The sequence below is a fragment of the Anser cygnoides genome, chromosome W, assembly GCF_040182565.1.
Source record: "Anser cygnoides isolate HZ-2024a breed goose chromosome W, Taihu_goose_T2T_genome, whole genome shotgun sequence".
NCBI lineage: Eukaryota > Metazoa > Chordata > Aves > Anseriformes > Anatidae > Anser > Anser cygnoides.
Window position 1 is genome coordinate 8227779 of NC_089911.1, and position 17477 is coordinate 8245255.

A 17477-nucleotide genomic window follows, 5' to 3' on the forward strand; every position below is an offset into this window, starting at 1 on the left:
TCTTGGTTTGGGGGGGGGTTTTGGGGGGGGGGTTTGGTTGTTTCGGGGGGTGGTTTGGGAGGGGTTTTTAGAGGGGTTTGGGGGGTTCGGGGAGGGTTTGGTTGTTTTGGGGGGTGGTTTTGGGGGGGGGGTTGGGGCTTCTTGGGGGGAGTCTTGGGGGTTTTGGGGGGAGTTTGGGGGGTTTTGGGGGGTTGGGGGGTTTGCGAGGGTTGGGGGTTTGGGGGTTTTGGGGGGTTTGGGGGTTTGGGTTTTTTGGGGGGGAGGTTTTGGGGGTTTTGGGGTTGGTGGAGAGCGAGGGGAGGGAGGGGTGCAGGGGCTGGGGAAGGGGGCGCATCAAAAGACGGTGGTTGTGGGGGTGGGGGCGTGGAAGGATGGTGGCCACGGGGTTGGGGACACAAAAGGATGGTGGCCATGGGTTGGGGACGTGGAAGAATGGTGGCCGTGGGGTTGGAGAACACCAAAAGATGGCGGCCATGGGGCTTGTGCGTGGAGGGATGGTGGCCACGGGGTTGGGGACACAAAAGGATGGTGGCCATGGGTTTGGGGACGTGGAAGGACGGTGGCTGTGGGGCTGGGGACGTGGAAGGATGGTGGCCATAGGGCTGTGGCCATGGGGTTGGAGAATATCAAAAATGGTGGCCACGGGGTCGGGGACGTGGAAGGATGGTGGCCACGGGGTTGGGGAATGGGGTTGGAGAATATCGAAAATGGCGGCCGTGGGGTTGGAGAACACCAAAAGATGGCGGCCATGGGGCTTGTGCGTGGAGGGATGGTGGCCACGGGGCTGGGGACGTGGAAGGAAGGTGGCCACGGGGCTGGGGACGTGGAAGGAAGGTGGCCACGGGGTTGGGGAATGGGGTTGGAGCATATCAAAATGGTGGCCACAGGGTTGGGGACATGGAAGGACGGTGGCCATGGGGGTTGGAGAACACCGAAAGGTGCTGGCCACGTGGCTGGGGAACGTGGAAGAATGGTGGCCGTGGGGTTGGGGACACGGAAGGATGGTGGCCACCATCAAAAGATGGTGGTCGTGGGGCTGGGTAACGTCAAAAGATGGTGGCCACGGGGCTTGTGTGCGGAGGGATGGTGGCCGTGGGGCTGGGGACACGGCGAGTTGGTGGCCGTAAAGTTGAAGAGCATCAAAAAATGTTGGTCCTGGGGCTTGTGCAGAGAGAGATGGCGACCCCAGGGTCGGGGACACGGAGAGTCGGTGGCCACAAAGACTTGTGCAGAGGGGGGTGGTGGCCCTGGGGCTGGGGACGTGGCGGGATGATGACCACGGGGTTGGGGACATCAGAGGCCAGCGGGGACGGGGAGCGGTGCCTGCGCTGCCCGCCTCTGTGACGCTGCTCCCGTGCGAGGCCCCCGACGCCCCCCCCCCGGGGGTTCCTCCACCCTGGGGTCTCCCCAACGTTTTTGTAATTATTAATAAAAAGCTGTTTTTTGTTTTTCTCTCCGGTCGTGTCGTTCTGTGGGGCTGGGGGTGAAGGCGCGAGGCACAAACGCCAGCGGGCAGCGGCCAGCGCCTGGCCAACTGCAGCCCACCCACGCTCCGACCAACCACCAACCAACCCATCCGTGACCCACCCACCCAACCCATCAGCCAACCAACCCGATTGCGATCCCCCCGATCAACCAATCAGCTAGCTACCCTGTCCGTGATCCAACCAAGCAGCTCGTTAACCGACCCACCCACCCATCAACCAACCATCCTGTCCACGAGCCACCCGACCAACCTGTCCACTGATCAACCACCCAACCAACCCAACCACGATCCACTCAGCAAACCCGTCAACCAACCACCCTGTCCATCGTCCACCCAACCAACCCAATCATGATCTAACCAACCAACCACCCATGATCCACTCAACCAACCCCTTAACCAACCAACCATCCCATCAACCAACCAACCAACCCCTTAACCAACCAACCGTCCCATCAACCACCCAACCAACCCCTTAACCAACCAACCATCCCATCAACCAACCAACCAACCCAACCATGAACCAACCAACCGTCCCATCAACCACCCAACCAACCCAATCATGCTCCAAGCACTCAACCAACTCATCAACCAACCAACCCCTTAACCAACCAACCCAACCATCCCCATCAACCAACCAACCCCTTAACCAACCAACCGTCCCATCAACCACCCAACCAACCCAATCATGCTCCAAGCACTCAACCAACTCATCAACCAACCAACCCCTTAACCAACCAACCCAACCATGATCCAACCAACCAACCCATCAACCAACCACCCTGTCCATGATCCACCCAACCAACCCATCAACCAACCACCCTGTCCATGATCCACCCAACCAACCCATCAACCAACCACCCTGTCCACGATCCACCCAACCAACCCAGTCATGATCTAACCAACCACCTGTCCCACTAACCACCCGACCAACCCAACCGCGATCCACCCAACCAACCCAATCATGATCTAACCGACCACCCGTCCCACTAACCACCCGACCAACCCAATCGCGATCCGCCCAACCAACCCCTCAACCAACCAACCCAACCACCAGCCACCCAACCACCCCATGCACGCCCCCACGGCGCCTGGAAGGAGTCGGCCCCTCGGTCGCATCCACAGTTTAATATCGGCTCCATCTGTACATCACCGGGGCAGACGCGGGTGCGAGCGGGGGCCCGGCCGCCCCTTGCCCGCCTTGGGGTACGGGGACTCTCTATAATATATATCTTATATATAGATTTATATTTCCATTTATTTATATACCTGCGGTGTTAAAAAATAACTCTGGGGCGGAGGACACGGGCTGGGGGGTTCTCCCCGTGCCCCCACTCCACCGCGGCTGGGGGGGGCACCGGCATCTGGACACGGCCCCATGAGTCCGTGCTCGGCCCGTGGGGCTGCTGGGGGTGGGGGCAGCGGGGGGGTCGTGTCCATGTGTCCCAGGGTGCTGGGGACCGACTTCCCCAGTGGCTGGTGGGCTGGGCCGTGCCAAGGTGTGTTGGGCCATGATGAGCCGTGTTGGACCGTGCCAAGGTGTGTTGGGCCATGACGAGCCGTGTTGGACAGTGCCAAGGTGTGTTGGGCCACGACGAGCCGTGTTGGACCGTGCCAAGGTGTGTTGGGCCACGACGAGCCGTGTTGGACCGTGCCAAGGTGTGTTGGGCCACGACGAGCCGTGTTGGACCGTGCCAAGGTGTGTTGGGCCACGACGAGCCGTGTTGGACCGTGCCAAGGTGTGTTGGGCCACGACGAGCCGTGCCAAGGCGTGTTGGGCCGTGATGAGCCATGTTGGACCACGCCAAGGCGTGCTGGGCCATGACGAGCCGTGTCAAGCCATGTTGCACCATGACGAGCCGTCTTATACCATGACGAGCCGTGCTGCCCTGTGCCAAGCCGTGTCGCACCATGGCGAGCCGTGTTGCACCATGACGAGCCGTGCCGCACCATGACGAGCCGTGCCGCACCGTGTTACACCACGACGAGCCAGGATCTGTGCTGAGCCACGTCACGCGAGCTGTGCTGAGCCATTTGGCATCACACTGAGCCACGACGAGCCGCGTCGCACTACGATGAGCCGTGCCGAGCTGTGTTGAGCCGTGTTCTGCACCATGACGAGCCGTGTCGAGCTGTGTTGTGCCATGACCAGCTGTACGGCACCATGACGAGCCGTGTCACGCCATGCCGAGCTGTGCTGCCCCGTGCCAAGCCCTGCTGCACCACAATAAATTATGCCAAGGCGTGTCGCACCATACCGAGCCGTGCCGTGCCACGATGAGCCGTGTCGTGCCATGACGAGCCGCGTCGTGCCACGCCGCCCAGCCCCACCACCCCATCCACGTCCTGCAGGACCCCACCGGCCAAGCAGATGGATCCAAGAGGGGGGCCCACCGCCGCCGAGCCCCCTCCTCAGGCGTCCTTGTGCACCAGGGCGGCCAGGCGCTCCAGCTTGTGCCCGTGCCGGTGCTTCTTGAGGCCGTAGGTGTTCCTGAACGCCTCCCCGCAGGTGCTGCACTTGAAGGGGCGCCCGCCCTGGTGGGTCTGCAGGTGCTTGCTGAAGTACTTGGGGTCCTTGAAGAGCTTGAGGCAGGCGGAGCAGCGCAGGTCGCGGCGGGCGTCGTGCGAGCGCTGGTGCCGCAGGATGGAGGACAGGTAGAAGAAGCTCTTGCCGCAGAGCTCGCAGCGGTACACCTTCTCGCCCAGGTGGACGCGGCGGTGCTCCAGCAGGTTGGAGCGGTAGCGGAAGGTCTTGCCGCAGGTCTGGCAGCGCTGCGGCCGGGCCACCACGTGCAGCCGCTGGTGCTCGGCCAGGCTGGAGGACTGGGCGAAGCGCTTGTTGCAGAGGGCGCACTTGTAGGCGCGCTCGCCCGTGTGCACCACCTTGTGCTGCCGCAGGTACCAGGAGCGCAGGAAGCCGCGGCCGCAGACGGCGCAGCGGTACGGCCGCTCCTCGGTGTGGCAGCGCTGGTGCCGCATCAGCAGGGCCGCCTCCCAGAAGCGCTTCCCGCAGACGGAGCAGCCGAAGTGCCGCTTCTGCAGGTGCCGGCGCCGGTGGAGCAGCAGGTCGTAGGCGCCGGCGAAGCTCTGCCCGCAGACGCCGCAGGCCAGCGTGCGCCGCACCAGGTGCACGTACTTGTGGGTCACCAGCCCCAGGAAGTGCTTGAAGCTCTGCCCGCAGGTCCCGCAGGTGAAGCGCTCCCCGCTCGGCACCACCGGGTGCTCCTCGGGGGCTGCGCCCCGCTCTCGGCCGCCGGCCCCCCGTCGGGCAGCAGCCGCTCGGGGGCCGCCTGGTGCACCAGCTTGTGCCACATCAGGTTCTCGATGAAGCCGAAGGCCTTGCCGCAGGCGTCGCAGCCGTAGGGCTTCTCCCCGACGTGGGCCTCCTTGTGGTTGACGGCGTGGAAGAGGTCGGGGAAGCGCTCACCGCACTCCCCGCAGCCGTAGCTCAGCCCCTCGGGGGGCGGCCGCCGCCGCCGCCGCCGCCCCCAGCCCGCAGGGCAGCGGCAGGCGGTGGATCTGCTTGTGGCGCGTGAGGCTCTGCGGGTAGCCGAAGGCTTTGCCGCACAGCTCGCACTTGTAGGGCCGCTCGCGGGTGTGCACGACGTGGTGCTTGCTGAGGTGGAAGGACTCGCGGAAGCGCTTGCCGCAGACGGCGCACTGGTGCGGCTTCTCCCCGGTGTGGATGCGCTCGTGCCGCTTCAGCGTCTCGCGCCGCCCGAAGGCCCGCCCGCAGATCCCGCACCCGAAGCTCTTCCCCGGCGCCAGCAGCGCCGCGGGGGACGCCAGGAAGCCCCCGCCGCCTTCGCCCGCCTTCGCCGCGTCCTCCGAGGCGAAGGGGAATCCGACCGACGCCGCCGTTGAGGCTTTGGGGACGCCGGCGAACGGCACCGCCGCCGCGGTGCCGGCTTTGGGGCCGGCGTGGACCTGCCGGTGCCGCAGGAGGCTCTGCGGCGCGGCGTAGGCTTTGCCGCACACCTCGCACTTGTAGTCGGGGCGCTGGCCGCTGTGGGCGGCCTGGTGCCGCAGCAGGTAGGCCGGGTCCCGAAATTCCTTCCCGCAGACGGCGCAGGGCACCCGCAGCAGCCCTGAGTGCGTCTTGACGTGGCGCGTGAGGCTCTCGCGGCGGTTGAAGCTCTTGGCGCACACCGAGCAGGTGAAGGGCTTCTCGCCGGTGTGGATGATCTGGTGCTGGTGGAGGTGGCTCGGCTTCTTGAAGACCTTCCAACACAACGAGCAAGTGAAGGGCCCGTCCGGGGCGGCGCCGCTGGGCGCCGCGGGGGCTCCGCCAGGCGCCAAGGCGATGCCGCCGGGTGCCAGAGTGACGCCGCCGGGCGCCAGGATGACCCCGGCGGGCGCTGGGATGACGCCGCTGGGGGCCGGGAGGACGCCGCTCAATGCCGCGGCAGCACCGCTGGGTGCTGGGAGGACGCCAGGCACCATGGCCGCCGCGTTGACCGCACTTTTCGGTGCTGTGTTGACCCCGTTGGGCCCTGTGTTGACTCCATTTGGCCCCGTGCTGACCACATTGGGTGCCGCGTTGACCCCGTTGGGCCCCGCGTTGACTCCGTTGGGTGCCGCGTTGACTCCATTTGGCCCCGCGTTGACCCCGTTGGGTGCCGCGTTGACTCCATTTGGCCCCGTGTTGACCCCGTTGGGCGCCGCGTTGACCCCGCTGGGCCCCACGTTGACCCCGTTGGGCGCCGGGATGACGCCAGCCACTGCCACGTTGACCCCGCTTGCCGCCGCGTTGACCCCGTTGGGCGCCGGCATCACGGCGCCAGCCGCCGGAGGCACCGAGGCGCTCGCCCCGTTGGGCGCCGCCACGGCGCCGGATGCGGCGGGCTCCTCGGCGGCGTCCTTGTGGCAGCGGCGGTGGCGGATGAGGCTGGAGACGTGGTTGTAGGTGCGGCCGCAGGTGCCGCACTCGTAGGGCCGCTCGCCGCTGTGCACCAGCATGTGCTGCACCAGGTGGGACGACTGCTTGAAGGACTTCTGGCAGACGCCGCAGGGGAAGCGCCGCTCCATGAAGTACTTCAGCCGGCGGAAATAGCTTTTCTCCTCCTTCGCCGCCGCCTCGGGGGTGGCCGGCGGGGCCGGGGGGCTCCGGTGGCGGCCGCCCCGCCCTCGTTTCAACCCCCGAAGAGGTGCTGGTGGCTGGAGAGATCCACGATGCCCCACTGCGGCGCGTTGAAGGCGCCGGCGGCCTCAAAGAGGGGCTGCGGGGGGGGGCACGGCGGGGCCGGGGTAAGGGGGGCGCCCGTTGTTGGGACCCCCCCGGCGGCGACCTCGGTTTTTTTGGGTTGCGCCGCGGCGGCGGCAGCGGCGGCTTCGGCCTTGAAGTCCTTGTGCTTGGCGGCGGGGGGCGGTCGAAGGGGGGCGCCGGGCGGGGGGGTACTCGAAGGGGGGCTGCGGGCAGGGGAGGGCGGGCAGCGCCTTGGGGTGCTCGTGGCCGTAGGGCTCCATGGGCTCGAAGCGCTGGTGGTTGAGGAACTCGAGGAAGTCGAAGGGGTAGCTCTGGAAGTGGACGCTCTCGTCGCTGACGTTGGCTTCCATCTCCGGGCTGCTTTGGGGTGGGGGTGGGGTCACGGTGGGGGGCGTCGACGGCGTTTGGAGGCGTGGGGAGGGGGCCCTAGGGTGGGGAGGGGGGTAGAGGGTTAATGGGGGCGGAAGAGAGGGGAGGGGATGGGGGGGAGAGGGGGGAGCGGAGGGGTTTAGGGGTGATGGGGGGACATGGGGGGTGGGGGGAGCTGGGGGGAATGGGGGGGACTGGGAAAATGGGGGGGAATGGGAGGAACTGGGGGGAATTGGGGGGAATGGGAATGGGGGGAACTGGGGGCAATGGTCAGAGATAGGGGGAAATGGGGGAAATGGGGGAGAAATGGGGTTGGGGGCACAGGGTTAATGGTGGGAAATGGGGTTAGTGGGGAGAGCACTGGGGTTAATGGGGGGAATGGGATTAGTGGGGGAAATGGGAATAGTGGGAACAAATGGGGTTAATTGGGGGTATGCAATTAACGGGGGGTATGCAATTAACGGGGGGTACGGTGAATAGGGGGAATGGGATTGGGGGGCATGGAGTTAATGGGAGGGAAATGGGGTTAATGGGAGGGAAATGGGGTTAATGGGGGGAAATGGGGTTAATTGGGGGGAAAATGAGCTCAATGGGGGAAAATGGAGTTAATATATAGGGGGGCAGAGTGATAATGGGGGGGTCAGAGTTAATGAGGCGACATTGGGTTAATTGGGGGAGCAGAGAGATAATAAATGGGGGGCACACGGTTAACGGGGGGGCAGAGTTAATGAGCGAAGGGATAATGAGAGGAAGGGTTAACGAGGGCAGAGAATTAATAGGGAGCAGAGGCAATGGGGGGGACTCAGGGCTAATGGGGGGGTCAGGGCTAATGAGGGGGGCTCGGGGCTAATGGGGGGGTCAGGGTTAAAGAAGGGGGCTAGGGGCTAATGGGGGGGCTCCAGGGCTAATGAGGGGGGGTTAATGGGGGGGTTAATGGGGGCAGCCCCTAAATGTGGGGGTAAAATGGGGGGGGGGGGGGGCTGGCTGGGGGGGTCACTCACCTCGGGGGGGGGGGGCGGCTCCGTCCCAGCGCAGCCCCCGGTTGTGGGGGCCTTGGGGGGGGGGGGGGGGGTGAGGGTCTGGGGGGGATCTGCCGTTGGGGGGGTCCCGGGGGCTCTGCCTGGGCCCCGCTCGCTCCGGGGCCTGCACCGCGGCGCCTCCCCCGCCGGAGCCGGAACCCCCCCCCGGTGGCACCACGTGACCAGCGTTACCGCCCCCCCGGTCCCACAATGCCTTGCTGTGACCCCCCCAACCCCCCCCCAAATTGTCCTTGGGGACCCCTCGGTCCGGGCTTTGGACCCCCCGGGGGCGTTTGGAGGGGGGTCTAAGGAGGGGTTGGGGGGTGGGGGGGGCTTTGCCCGCACTCAAGATGGCGCCCGCGGCTCCTCGCCCCCCGCCAAGATGGCCGCCGCCACAAGATGGAGGGGCTGCCCGCACCCAAGATGGCGCCCGGAAGCCGGCGGGTGAGGGCCGCCGCTGCCCGCACCCAAGATGGCGCCCGCCCCCTCCCTCTCTCCCTCAGGGCCACACCAAAGATGGCGGCGCCCTCCCTCCCCCCCCCACGCCCGGGCACGTGCGGCCCCACGTGCCCAGCGCCCCGGCTGGCCCCGCCCCCCGCCGCCGCTCCCATTGGCCAAAAGTGGGTCAGGCCCCGCCCCCCTCCCTCCTCCCCATTGGGTAAATCTAGGTCAGCCCCCCCCCGCCCCGCGCGGCGCCCATGGCCGCGCCGCATGACCGTTGGCCCCGCCCCCTCGCCTTCCTATTGGCCGTCCCGCAATAGCCCCGCCCCGAGAGGGGCGGGACCCGGCAGGAGCCGGCATGCGGGAGGGCAACGTGCGCAGAGGGGGCGTGGTCTCAGTGTTGCCCCGCCCCCCGCCCCGCCCCGCCCCCGGCTCCGTCCAAGCAATGGGCGGGGCGGGGGGCGGGGCGAGGGCGGGGCAGGGCGGGGATAGGCGGGGCGAGGGGCGGGTGGGCGGGGCTAGAGTGAGGCCACGCCCCCTGGGGGCGCTGCGCGGCGGAGCGCCCCCGCGGGCGGCACATGCCGAGGGCGAGGGCACGGCGGGGCGCGGGGCGGCAGGTGGGCACCGGCACCGGGGGGGCGGGAACCGGGGGTCCCGGCACCGGGATCCGGGGATACGGGGCCGGGGGGGCTGGAACCGGGGGACACCGGCACCGGGGGTACCGGGAACCGGGGGTACCGGCACCGGGAACCGGGGTGGGGGCGAGAAACGGGGGTAGGGGGTCGGGGGTACCGGGAACCGGGGGTACCGGCACCGGGATCCGGGGGTACGGGGCCGGGGGGGCACCGGGAACCGGGGGTATGGCGCTGGGGGTACCTGGAACCGGGGGTACCGGCACCGGGGGTACCGGGAACCGGGGTACCAACACCGGGAACCGGGGGTGTGGGGCCGGGGGCGACGAGAAACGGGGGTACGGGGCCGGGGGTACCGGGAACCGGCGGTACCGGGAACGTGGGGTACCGGGAACCGGGGGTACGGGGCCGGGGGTACCGGGAACCGGCAGACACCGGCACCGGGGGTACCGGGAACCGGGGGACACCGGCACCAGGATCCGGGGTATGGGGCCGGGGGGGCGAGAAACGGGGGTACGGGGCCGGGGAGGGGCTGGGAACCAGGGGTACGGGGCCGGGGGTACCGGGAACCGGCGGTACCGGGAACCGGGGGTATGGGGCTGGGGGGTAGGGAACCGGGGGTACGGGGGTACCGAGAACCTGGGGTACCGGGGTTATGGAGCTGGGGGGCACCGGGAACAGGGGTACGGGGCCGGGGGCACCGGGAACCGGAGGTACGGGGCTGGGGGTACTGGGAACCTGGGGTACCGGTACCGGGGGTGTGAGGCTGGGGGGACCGAGAACCGGGGCTACGGGGCTGGGGAGAACGGGAGCCGGGGGTACGGGGCCAGGGGGGACAGGGAACCGGGGGTACCGGGAACCGGGGGTATGGGGCTGGGGGAATGGGATCGGGCGGTACGGGGCTGGGGGGTGACCGGGAAGCGGGGGTACCGGCACCGGGGTCGGGAGTACGGGGCTGAGGGGTACCGGCAACCGGGGGGCACCGGCAACCGGGGGTACGGGCTGGGGGTACTGGGGGTACGGAGCTGGGGGGGCCGGGAACCGGGAGTACCAGCACCGGGATCGGGGGTATGGGGCTGGGGAGTACCGGGAACCGGGGGACACCGGGGTCGGGGGTACGGGGACGGGGGACACCGGGATCGGGGGGTACGGGGCTGGGGGGGCACTGGCACCGGGGGTTAGGGGGAACCGGGGGGGTCCCGGGAGCCGGGGGGTACCGGGGCTGGGTGGCACTGGCACCGGGAACCGGAGGGGGGCACCGGGAACCGGGGAGTACCGGGGTCAGGGGGGACCGGCACCGGGAATCGGAGGGGGGGGGACCGGGGGGCACCGGCACCGGGGGGGGGCCACCGGGAACCGGAGGGGGGGGGACGGAGGGGTCTGGGGGTGCACCGAGAGCCCCCGGAGCCGTTACCGGTGGAGGGGGGGGGGGAAGGGGAGGGGAACTCCCGTGTCCCGTGGGCGCCGCCGCGGGGTCGCGCGAGGTGAAGCCGCACGTGGGGGCGGGAGCGCACACGTGAGCGCCGCGCGCACGTGGGCGGGCGCGCGCGCTCCCCCCACCCCCCCGCCCCCAAACCCCGCCCCCTGCACGTGCGGCCGCCGCGTTCCCCCCCTTCCCCACGCGTGTCCCCGGGGCACGCGTGGAGCGCGCGCCCCCCCCCCCAAACCCCCCCCGCTGTCACGTGTGGCCGGGCACGAGCCCCCCCCCCGCGTGGGGCGCGCCCCCCCCACGCGTGTCCTTGGGGGGGGGGGCGTGGAGGGGCTGGGGGGGGGTGCGTGGGGGCTCAGGGGGTGAGTGGGGGGGTTCAGGGGGTGCGTGGGGGGGTCGGGGGGTGCGTGGGGGTTTGAGGGGTGCATGGGGGGTGCGTGGGGGGGTTCAGGGGGTGCGCGGGGGGGCCGGCGGGTGCGTGGGGGTGCGTGGGGAGGGCTTGGGGGGTGCGTGGGGGGGGTAGGGGGTGCGTGGGGGGGGTCGTGGGGTGCGCGGGGGGTGCGTGGGGGGGGTCGAGGAGCGCGCCGGGGGCCTGGGGGGTGCGTGGGGGGTTGAGGGGTGCGTGGGGGGGGTGCGTGGGGGGTGCAGGGGGTGCGCGGAGGTGCGTGGGGAGGGCTTGGGGGGTGCGTGGGGGGGTTAAGGAGCGCTTGGAGGGGGGCAAAACGCGTGACCCCCCCCCCCCCCCCCCCGCCCACGCAGGTCCATGGAGGAGGCGGGCGGGTGCCCGGGCCGGGGGCCGGGCCCACTCGTGACAGCGCTGCCGTGGGAGCGGGGGGGGCCCCACGCGGGGGAGCTGGAGTACGTGGACCTGGACGAGTTCCTGCGGGAGCACGGGCTGCCCCCAGCCCCGAGCCCGGCCCCGGCGGCCGCCGGGTGCGTGGGGGGGGGGCGGGGGGGGGTCGTGGGGGCGTGGGGAGGGGCGTGGGGGCGTGGGGGGGGGCGTGGGGTGGTCACGGTGACCGGGGGGGGCGCGTGGGGGGGTCATGGGGGCGTGGGGGGGGGGGTTACGGTGACCGGGAGGAGGGCGTGGGGTGGGTCACGGGGGCGTGGGGGGGTCAAAGTGAGCGGGGGGGGGGGCGTGGGGGGGTCATGGGGGCGTGGGGGGGTCACGGTGACCATTGGGGGGGGTCATGGGGATCGGGGGAGGGCGTGGGGAGGGGATCATGGGGTCTTGGGGGGGTCGTGGGGGGTCACAGGGATGGGGGGGGGCGTGGGGGGGGTCACGGTGACCTTGGGGGGGTGAGGGGGGTCACTGTGACCGTGGGGGGGGTCACGGGGTCGTGGGGGGCCACAGTGACCGGAGGGGGTGTCACAGTGATTGTGGAAGGGGCGTGGGGGGGTCACAGTGACTGGGGGGGTCATGGTGGCCGTGGGGGGGGGGTCACGGGGGCGTGGGGGTGCGTGGGGGTGGGTCACGGGACATGGGGGTCGTGGGAGGGGCACGGTGACTGTGGGGGGGGGGGGGCGTGGGGGGTCACAGTGACTGGGAGGGGGGCACGGTGACTGGGAAGGGGGTGTGGGGGGGTCATGGGGGTATGTGGGGGGTCACAGTGACCGGGGGGGGCGTGGGGAGGGGGTCACGGTCACTGGGGGGGGTGCCTGGTGGCGAGGGTTCCCCTGGCACCCCCCCCAACCCCCCCCTTTCCCCTCCCGCAGCCCCCCCGCCCCGCCCCGCGCCCCCCAGCCCTGGGGTCGAAGCGCTGCCGGGGGGGATGCTCTTCCCGGGGGGGGGGCGGCCTTGACCCCCGGGGGGCCCCTGGACCCCCGGCGGCTGCGCTTCGGGCAGGACGAGCTGCGCCCCCAGCCCATCGCCCGCAAGGCCCGCAAGGTGCACGTCCCCGAGGAGCAGAAGGTGGGGGCCGGGGGGGGGGCCGGGGGGGGGCCGGGGGGGGCCTGGGGGGGGGTTACGGGGGGGTCTCGGGGCTGGGGGGGGTCCTGGGGGGCTGGGGAGGGGGAAGGTGCATCTGGGGATAGCGGTATGGGGGGGGGGGGGGGGGCAGAAGGGTCCTGGGGGGTCCCGGGGGGGGGGCACGGGGGGTCATGGGGGGGCGGGGGGGGTCCTGAGGGGCTGGGGGGTCCTGGGGGTCCCAAACATTGGTGATGCCCCCCCCCCCTTGCCCCCCCCCCCCAATGCCACTTTGTCCAACCCAGAGGCTCGCACCCAACCCCGCTGGGGGTCCCCAAGCCCAGGGGGTGCCCCCAAGCTCTCGGTGACCCCCATTTTATCTCCTCCCCCAGGATGAGAAATCCCAGACACTGGGGGGGTCCCAAACATTGGGGGGGGGGTCCCAAACATCGGGGGTCCCTGATAGGGGTGATGCCCCCCCCAACGCCTCTTTCGTCCAACCCATAGGCTTCCCACCCAACCCCACCGGGGGTCCCCAAGCCCAGTGGGTCTCGGTGACCCCCCATTCTATCTCCCCCCAGGACGAGAAATCCCAGACGCTGGGGGGGTCCCAAACATTGGGGGGGGGGTCCCAAACATTGGGGGGGGGGTCCCAACTATTAGGTGGGGTCCCTGATATGGGTGATGCCCCCCCCAAGGCCTCTTCATCCAACCCATAGGCTCCCACCCAACCCCACTGGGGTCCCCCAAGCCAGGGGTGCCCCCAAGCTCTCGGTGACCCCCATTTTATCTCCCCCCCCCAGGACAAGAAATCTCAGACATTGGGGGGGTCCAACACACTGGGGGGGTCCCTGGTACTGGAAATGCCCCCCAAGGCCTCTTCGTCCAACCCATAGGCTCCCACCCAAGCCCAGTGGGGGTCCCCAAGCTCTCGGTGACCCCCCATTTTATCTCCCCCCCAGGATGAGAAATCCCGACACTGGGGGGTCCCAAACATTGGAGGGGGTCCCAAACATTGGGGGGGGGATCCCAACTATTAGGTGGGGTCCCTGATATGGGTGATGCCCCCCCAAGGCCTCTTCGTCCAACCCATAGGCTTCACACCCAACCCCACTGGGGTCCCCAAGCTCTCGGTGACCCCCCCCATTTTATCTCCCCCCCCAGGACGAGAAGTACTGGAGCCGGCGCAGCCGGAACAACGCGGCGGCGCGGCGCTCGCGGGAGCGCGGCGGCTGAAGGAGAACCAGCTGTCGGCCCGCGCCGCGCTCCTCGAGCGCGACAACGCGGCGCTGCGGCACGAGGTGGCGGCCGCCCGCCGCGACCTGGCCCGCCTGCGCGCCCTCCTCGCCCGCTACGAGGCCCGGCACGGCGCCCTCTGAGCCCCCCCGGGGGGGATTGGGGACCCCCCGGGTGCTGGGGGGCACCGAGGTGTTGGGGTCCCATCAAGGTGTTGGGGTGCCATCAAGGTTTTGGGGTTCCTCCAATGTCTTAGGGTCAACCCCTAGGTCTTGGGGTCCCATCAAGGTGTTGGGGTCACCTCCAATGTCTTAGTGTCAACCCCTGTGTCTTGAGGTCCTATCAAGGTCTTGGGGTCCCACCAAGATCTTGGGGTTCCACCTGGCCCGCCTGCGCGCCCTCCTCGCCCGCTACGAGGCCCGGCACGGCGCCCTCTGAGCCCCCCCCGGGGGGATTGGGGACCCCCAATGTCTTAGGGGCAACCCCGAGGTGTTGGGGAGTCCCAAGGTGTTGGGATCCCATCAAGGTGTTGGGGTGCCATCAATGTTTTGGGGTTCCTCCAATGTCTTAGGGTCAACCCCTAGGTCTTGGGGTCCCATCAAGGTTTTGGGGTCCCCCCAATGTCTTATGGTCACCCCCAATGTCTTAGGGTCAACCCCCATGTCTTGGGGTCCCATCAAGGTGTTGGGGTCACCCCCAATGTCTTAGGGTCAACCCCTGTGTCTTGAGGTCCCACCAAGATCTTGGGGTCCCACCAAGGTCTTGGGGTTCCACCTGGCCCACCTGCGCACCCTCCTCGCCCGCTACGAGGCCCGGCACGGCGCCCTCTGAGCCCCCCGGGGGGGGTGGGGACCCCCAGGTGCTGGGGGGCACCGAGGTGTTGGGGAGACCCAAGGTGTTGAGGAGACCCATCAAGGTGTTGGGGTCCCATCAAGGTGTTGGGGTCCCTCCAATGTCTTAGGGTCAACCCCTAGGTCTTGGGGTCCCATCAAGGTTTTGGGGTCCCCCAATGTCTTATGGTCACCCCCAATGTCTTAGGGTCAACCCCCATGTCTTGGGGTCCCTCCAATGTCTTAGGATCAACCTGTAGGTTTTGGGGTCCCATCAAGGTGTTGGGGTCACCCCCAATGTCTTAGGGTCAACCCCCATGTCTTGGGGTCCCATCAAGGTGTTGGGGTCCCCCAAAGGTCTTGGGGTCCCATCAAGGTGTTGGGGTCCCTCCAATGTCTTAGTGTCAACCCCTAGGTCTTGGGGTCCTATCAAGGTCTTGGGGTCCTATCAAGGTCTTGGGGTCCCATCAAGGTTTTGGGGTCCCCCAATGTCTTAGGGTCAGCCCTGATGTCTTGGGGTCCCCCCAATGTCTTAGGGTCAACCCCTAGGTCTTGAAGGGATCCCACCAAGGATCTTGGGGTCCCCCAATGTCTTATGGTCACCCCCAATGTCTTGGGGTCGACCCTAAGGTGTTGGGGTGCCCCCAAGGTCTTGGGGTGCCCCCAAAGTCTTAGGGTCAACCCCAAGGTCATGGGGTCCCCCCAAGTGTCTTGGGGTCCCACCAAAATCTTGGGGATCCCACCAAAGTCTTGGGGTCCCACCAAGGTGTTGGGGTCCCATCGAGGTTTTGGGGTGCCACCAAGGTCTTGGGGTTCCCCCAACGTCTTAGGGTCACCCCCTAGGTCTTGGGGTCCCTTCCAATGTCTTGGGGTCCCCCCTATGTCGTAGGATCACCCCCTATGTTTTGGGGTCCCCCCCAAGTCTTGGGGTCCCCCCCAGGTGTTGGGATCCCCCCCCAATGTCTTAGGGTCGCCCCCAATGTCTTGGGGTCCCCCCATGTCCTAGGGCCCCCCCAGTTTTGGGCTCCCCCCTTAATTTTTGGGGGGGTCCTCCCCCTCCGTTTGCCCCTCCCCATCGGTTATGCACACCCCCCTTTTCGGGTGCTCCCCCTTATCCGGGTGCCCCCCCAATTCAGGTGCCCCCCCAATTTGGGTGCCCCCCCCTTTTCGGGTGCCCCCCCCCCCAAATATTTATTCCCCAGCCCCTCAGCTGGTTTAAAGCACAATAAGGGGGGGCGCCCCCCCCCACCCCCTGCACTGCCCCCCAAGCTCTGACCACTGCCCCCCAGGTGACAAAAAGGGGGGGGCATTTACCCCCCCCCAGCCCCAGTTCCTCCCAGTGACCCATTCCCAGTTAAGGCCAGTAGTGTCACTGGGGGGGGGCACCCCAAAGCTTGGGACAAAGCCAGCACGTGACCCCCCCCCCAAAAAAAACCACCCCGGGGGGGCGGTCCTGCCCCCAAGCTCCCCCCAAAAAAAACACCCCCGGGGGGGGGGTCCTGCCCCCACCCCCCCAAACCCTTGCACTTTGACCACTTTAATGCCCCCCCCCAAAAAATAAGGGTTTGGGGGGAACGGTCGTGACCCCCCCCCCCCAAAAAAAACTGTGATAATGGGGGGGGGTCAGATTTTTTTTTTGGGGGGGGCGCATTTTGTACAGAATAAAACCTCTGAACCCGCCTGAGCGTGAATTGGGGGGCCCTGGGATTTTTTTGGGGGGGGTGGGGGTTATGTGGTGTCCCCCCCTCGTCGTCATACCCCCCCGTGTCCCTACAGAACCCCGTGCCCCCCCCCCCCCAATTACCTGGGGACCCCCAAACCCCGATGGGCACAGAGCCCCACCCCCGGTCCCATGGGGATTTGGGGTCCCCCTGACAATTTGGAGGCCCCCAGGTGTTTGGGGCTATCGGGGGCCCCCAAATTTCCCCTGCCCCCCCAGACACTTGGGGACCCCCCCCCCAGATGTCCCAGGTCCCCCAGATCCCACTCCCGAGGTCCCAATGGCCACCGAGGTGTCCCCCTTCTTTATAGGGTCCCCCTTCTTTGTAGGGTCCCCATTTTTGGGGTGTCCCCATTTTTTGGGGTGTTCCCCTTCTTTTTAGGGTCCCAATTTTTTTGGGTGTCCCCATTCTTTGGGGTGTCCCCCTATGTTGGGTCCCCATTTTTTGGGGGTGTCCCCATTTTTTGGGGTGTCACCCTTCTTTGTGGGGTCCCCGTTCCTCGTAGGGTCTCCATTTGTAGGGTCACCGGTCCTTGTAGTGTCCCCATTTTTTGTAGGGTCCCCATTCCTTGTGGGGTCCCCATTTTTGGGGTGTCCCCCATCGTTGTAGGGTCCCCATTTTTTGTAGGGTCCCCTTTCTGTGTAGGGTCCCCATTCTTTGTGGGGACTCCATTCCTTGTAGGGTCACCCCAATAGACACCAAGGTCCCCATTCTTTGGGGTGTCCCCATTCTTTGTACGGTCACCATTTTTTGTAGGGTCCCCATTTTTGGGGGTGTCCCTCTTCTTTTAGGGTCCCCGTTTTTTGTAGGAGTCCTCATTCCTTGTGGGGTCCCCATTCTTTGTAGCGTCCCCTTTCTGTGTAGGGTCACCCCAATGGCCACCAAGGTCCCCATCCTTTGGGGTGTCCCTTCTTTGTGGGGTCCCCATTTTTTGTAGGATCCCCAATGGTCACCAAGGTCCCCAATCCTTTGGGGTGTCCCCATTCCGTGTAGGGTCCCCAATGGCCACCAAGGTCCCCATTTTTGGGGTGTCCCCGTTCTTTGGGATGTCCCCCTTCTTTGTAGGGTCCCCATTTTTTGTAGGGTCCTCATTTTTGGGGGTGTCCCCATTCCTCGTAGGGTCCCCATGGTCACCAAGGTCCCCCGCTTTTTGGGGTGTCCTCATTTTTTGGGTGTCCCCATTCCTTGCGGTGTCCCCATCTTTT

The 17477-nt window shown here is 67.6% G+C and overlaps 1 protein-coding gene and 2 long non-coding RNA genes across 4 annotated transcripts; 2 read left to right on the forward strand and 1 right to left on the reverse strand.

Annotated features, from left to right (window-relative positions):
* Positions 1 to 151: 151 nt before the first annotated feature.
* LOC125181761 (uncharacterized) lies at positions 152 to 1454 on the forward strand. The gene is made up of 2 exons (XR_010827302.1): positions 152 to 772; positions 804 to 1454. It is a non-coding gene; the product is annotated as an uncharacterized lncRNA (long non-coding RNA).
* A 1142-nt stretch (positions 1455 to 2596) lies between these two features.
* Positions 2597 to 7074, reverse strand: LOC125181763 (zinc finger protein 865-like). Its single transcript, XM_066987242.1, is given in 5 exon segments — positions 2597 to 4713; positions 4716 to 4947; positions 4949 to 6624; positions 6627 to 6843; positions 6845 to 7074. Coding segments are annotated over 5 exon segments (3138 nt in total). The 5' UTR covers positions 7040 to 7074; the 3' UTR covers positions 2597 to 3895.
* A 5256-nt stretch (positions 7075 to 12330) lies between these two features.
* On the forward strand, positions 12331 to 15106 carry LOC136788812 (uncharacterized). 2 transcript variants are annotated; one of them, XR_010827386.1, is made up of 4 exons: positions 12331 to 12491; positions 13650 to 14009; positions 14657 to 14985; positions 15024 to 15106. It is a non-coding gene; the product is annotated as an uncharacterized lncRNA (long non-coding RNA). The 2 variants fall into 2 exon arrangements; XR_010827385.1 differs by having other exon boundaries at positions 12334 to 12491; positions 14657 to 15100.
* Positions 15107 to 17477: the final 2371 nt, after the last annotated feature.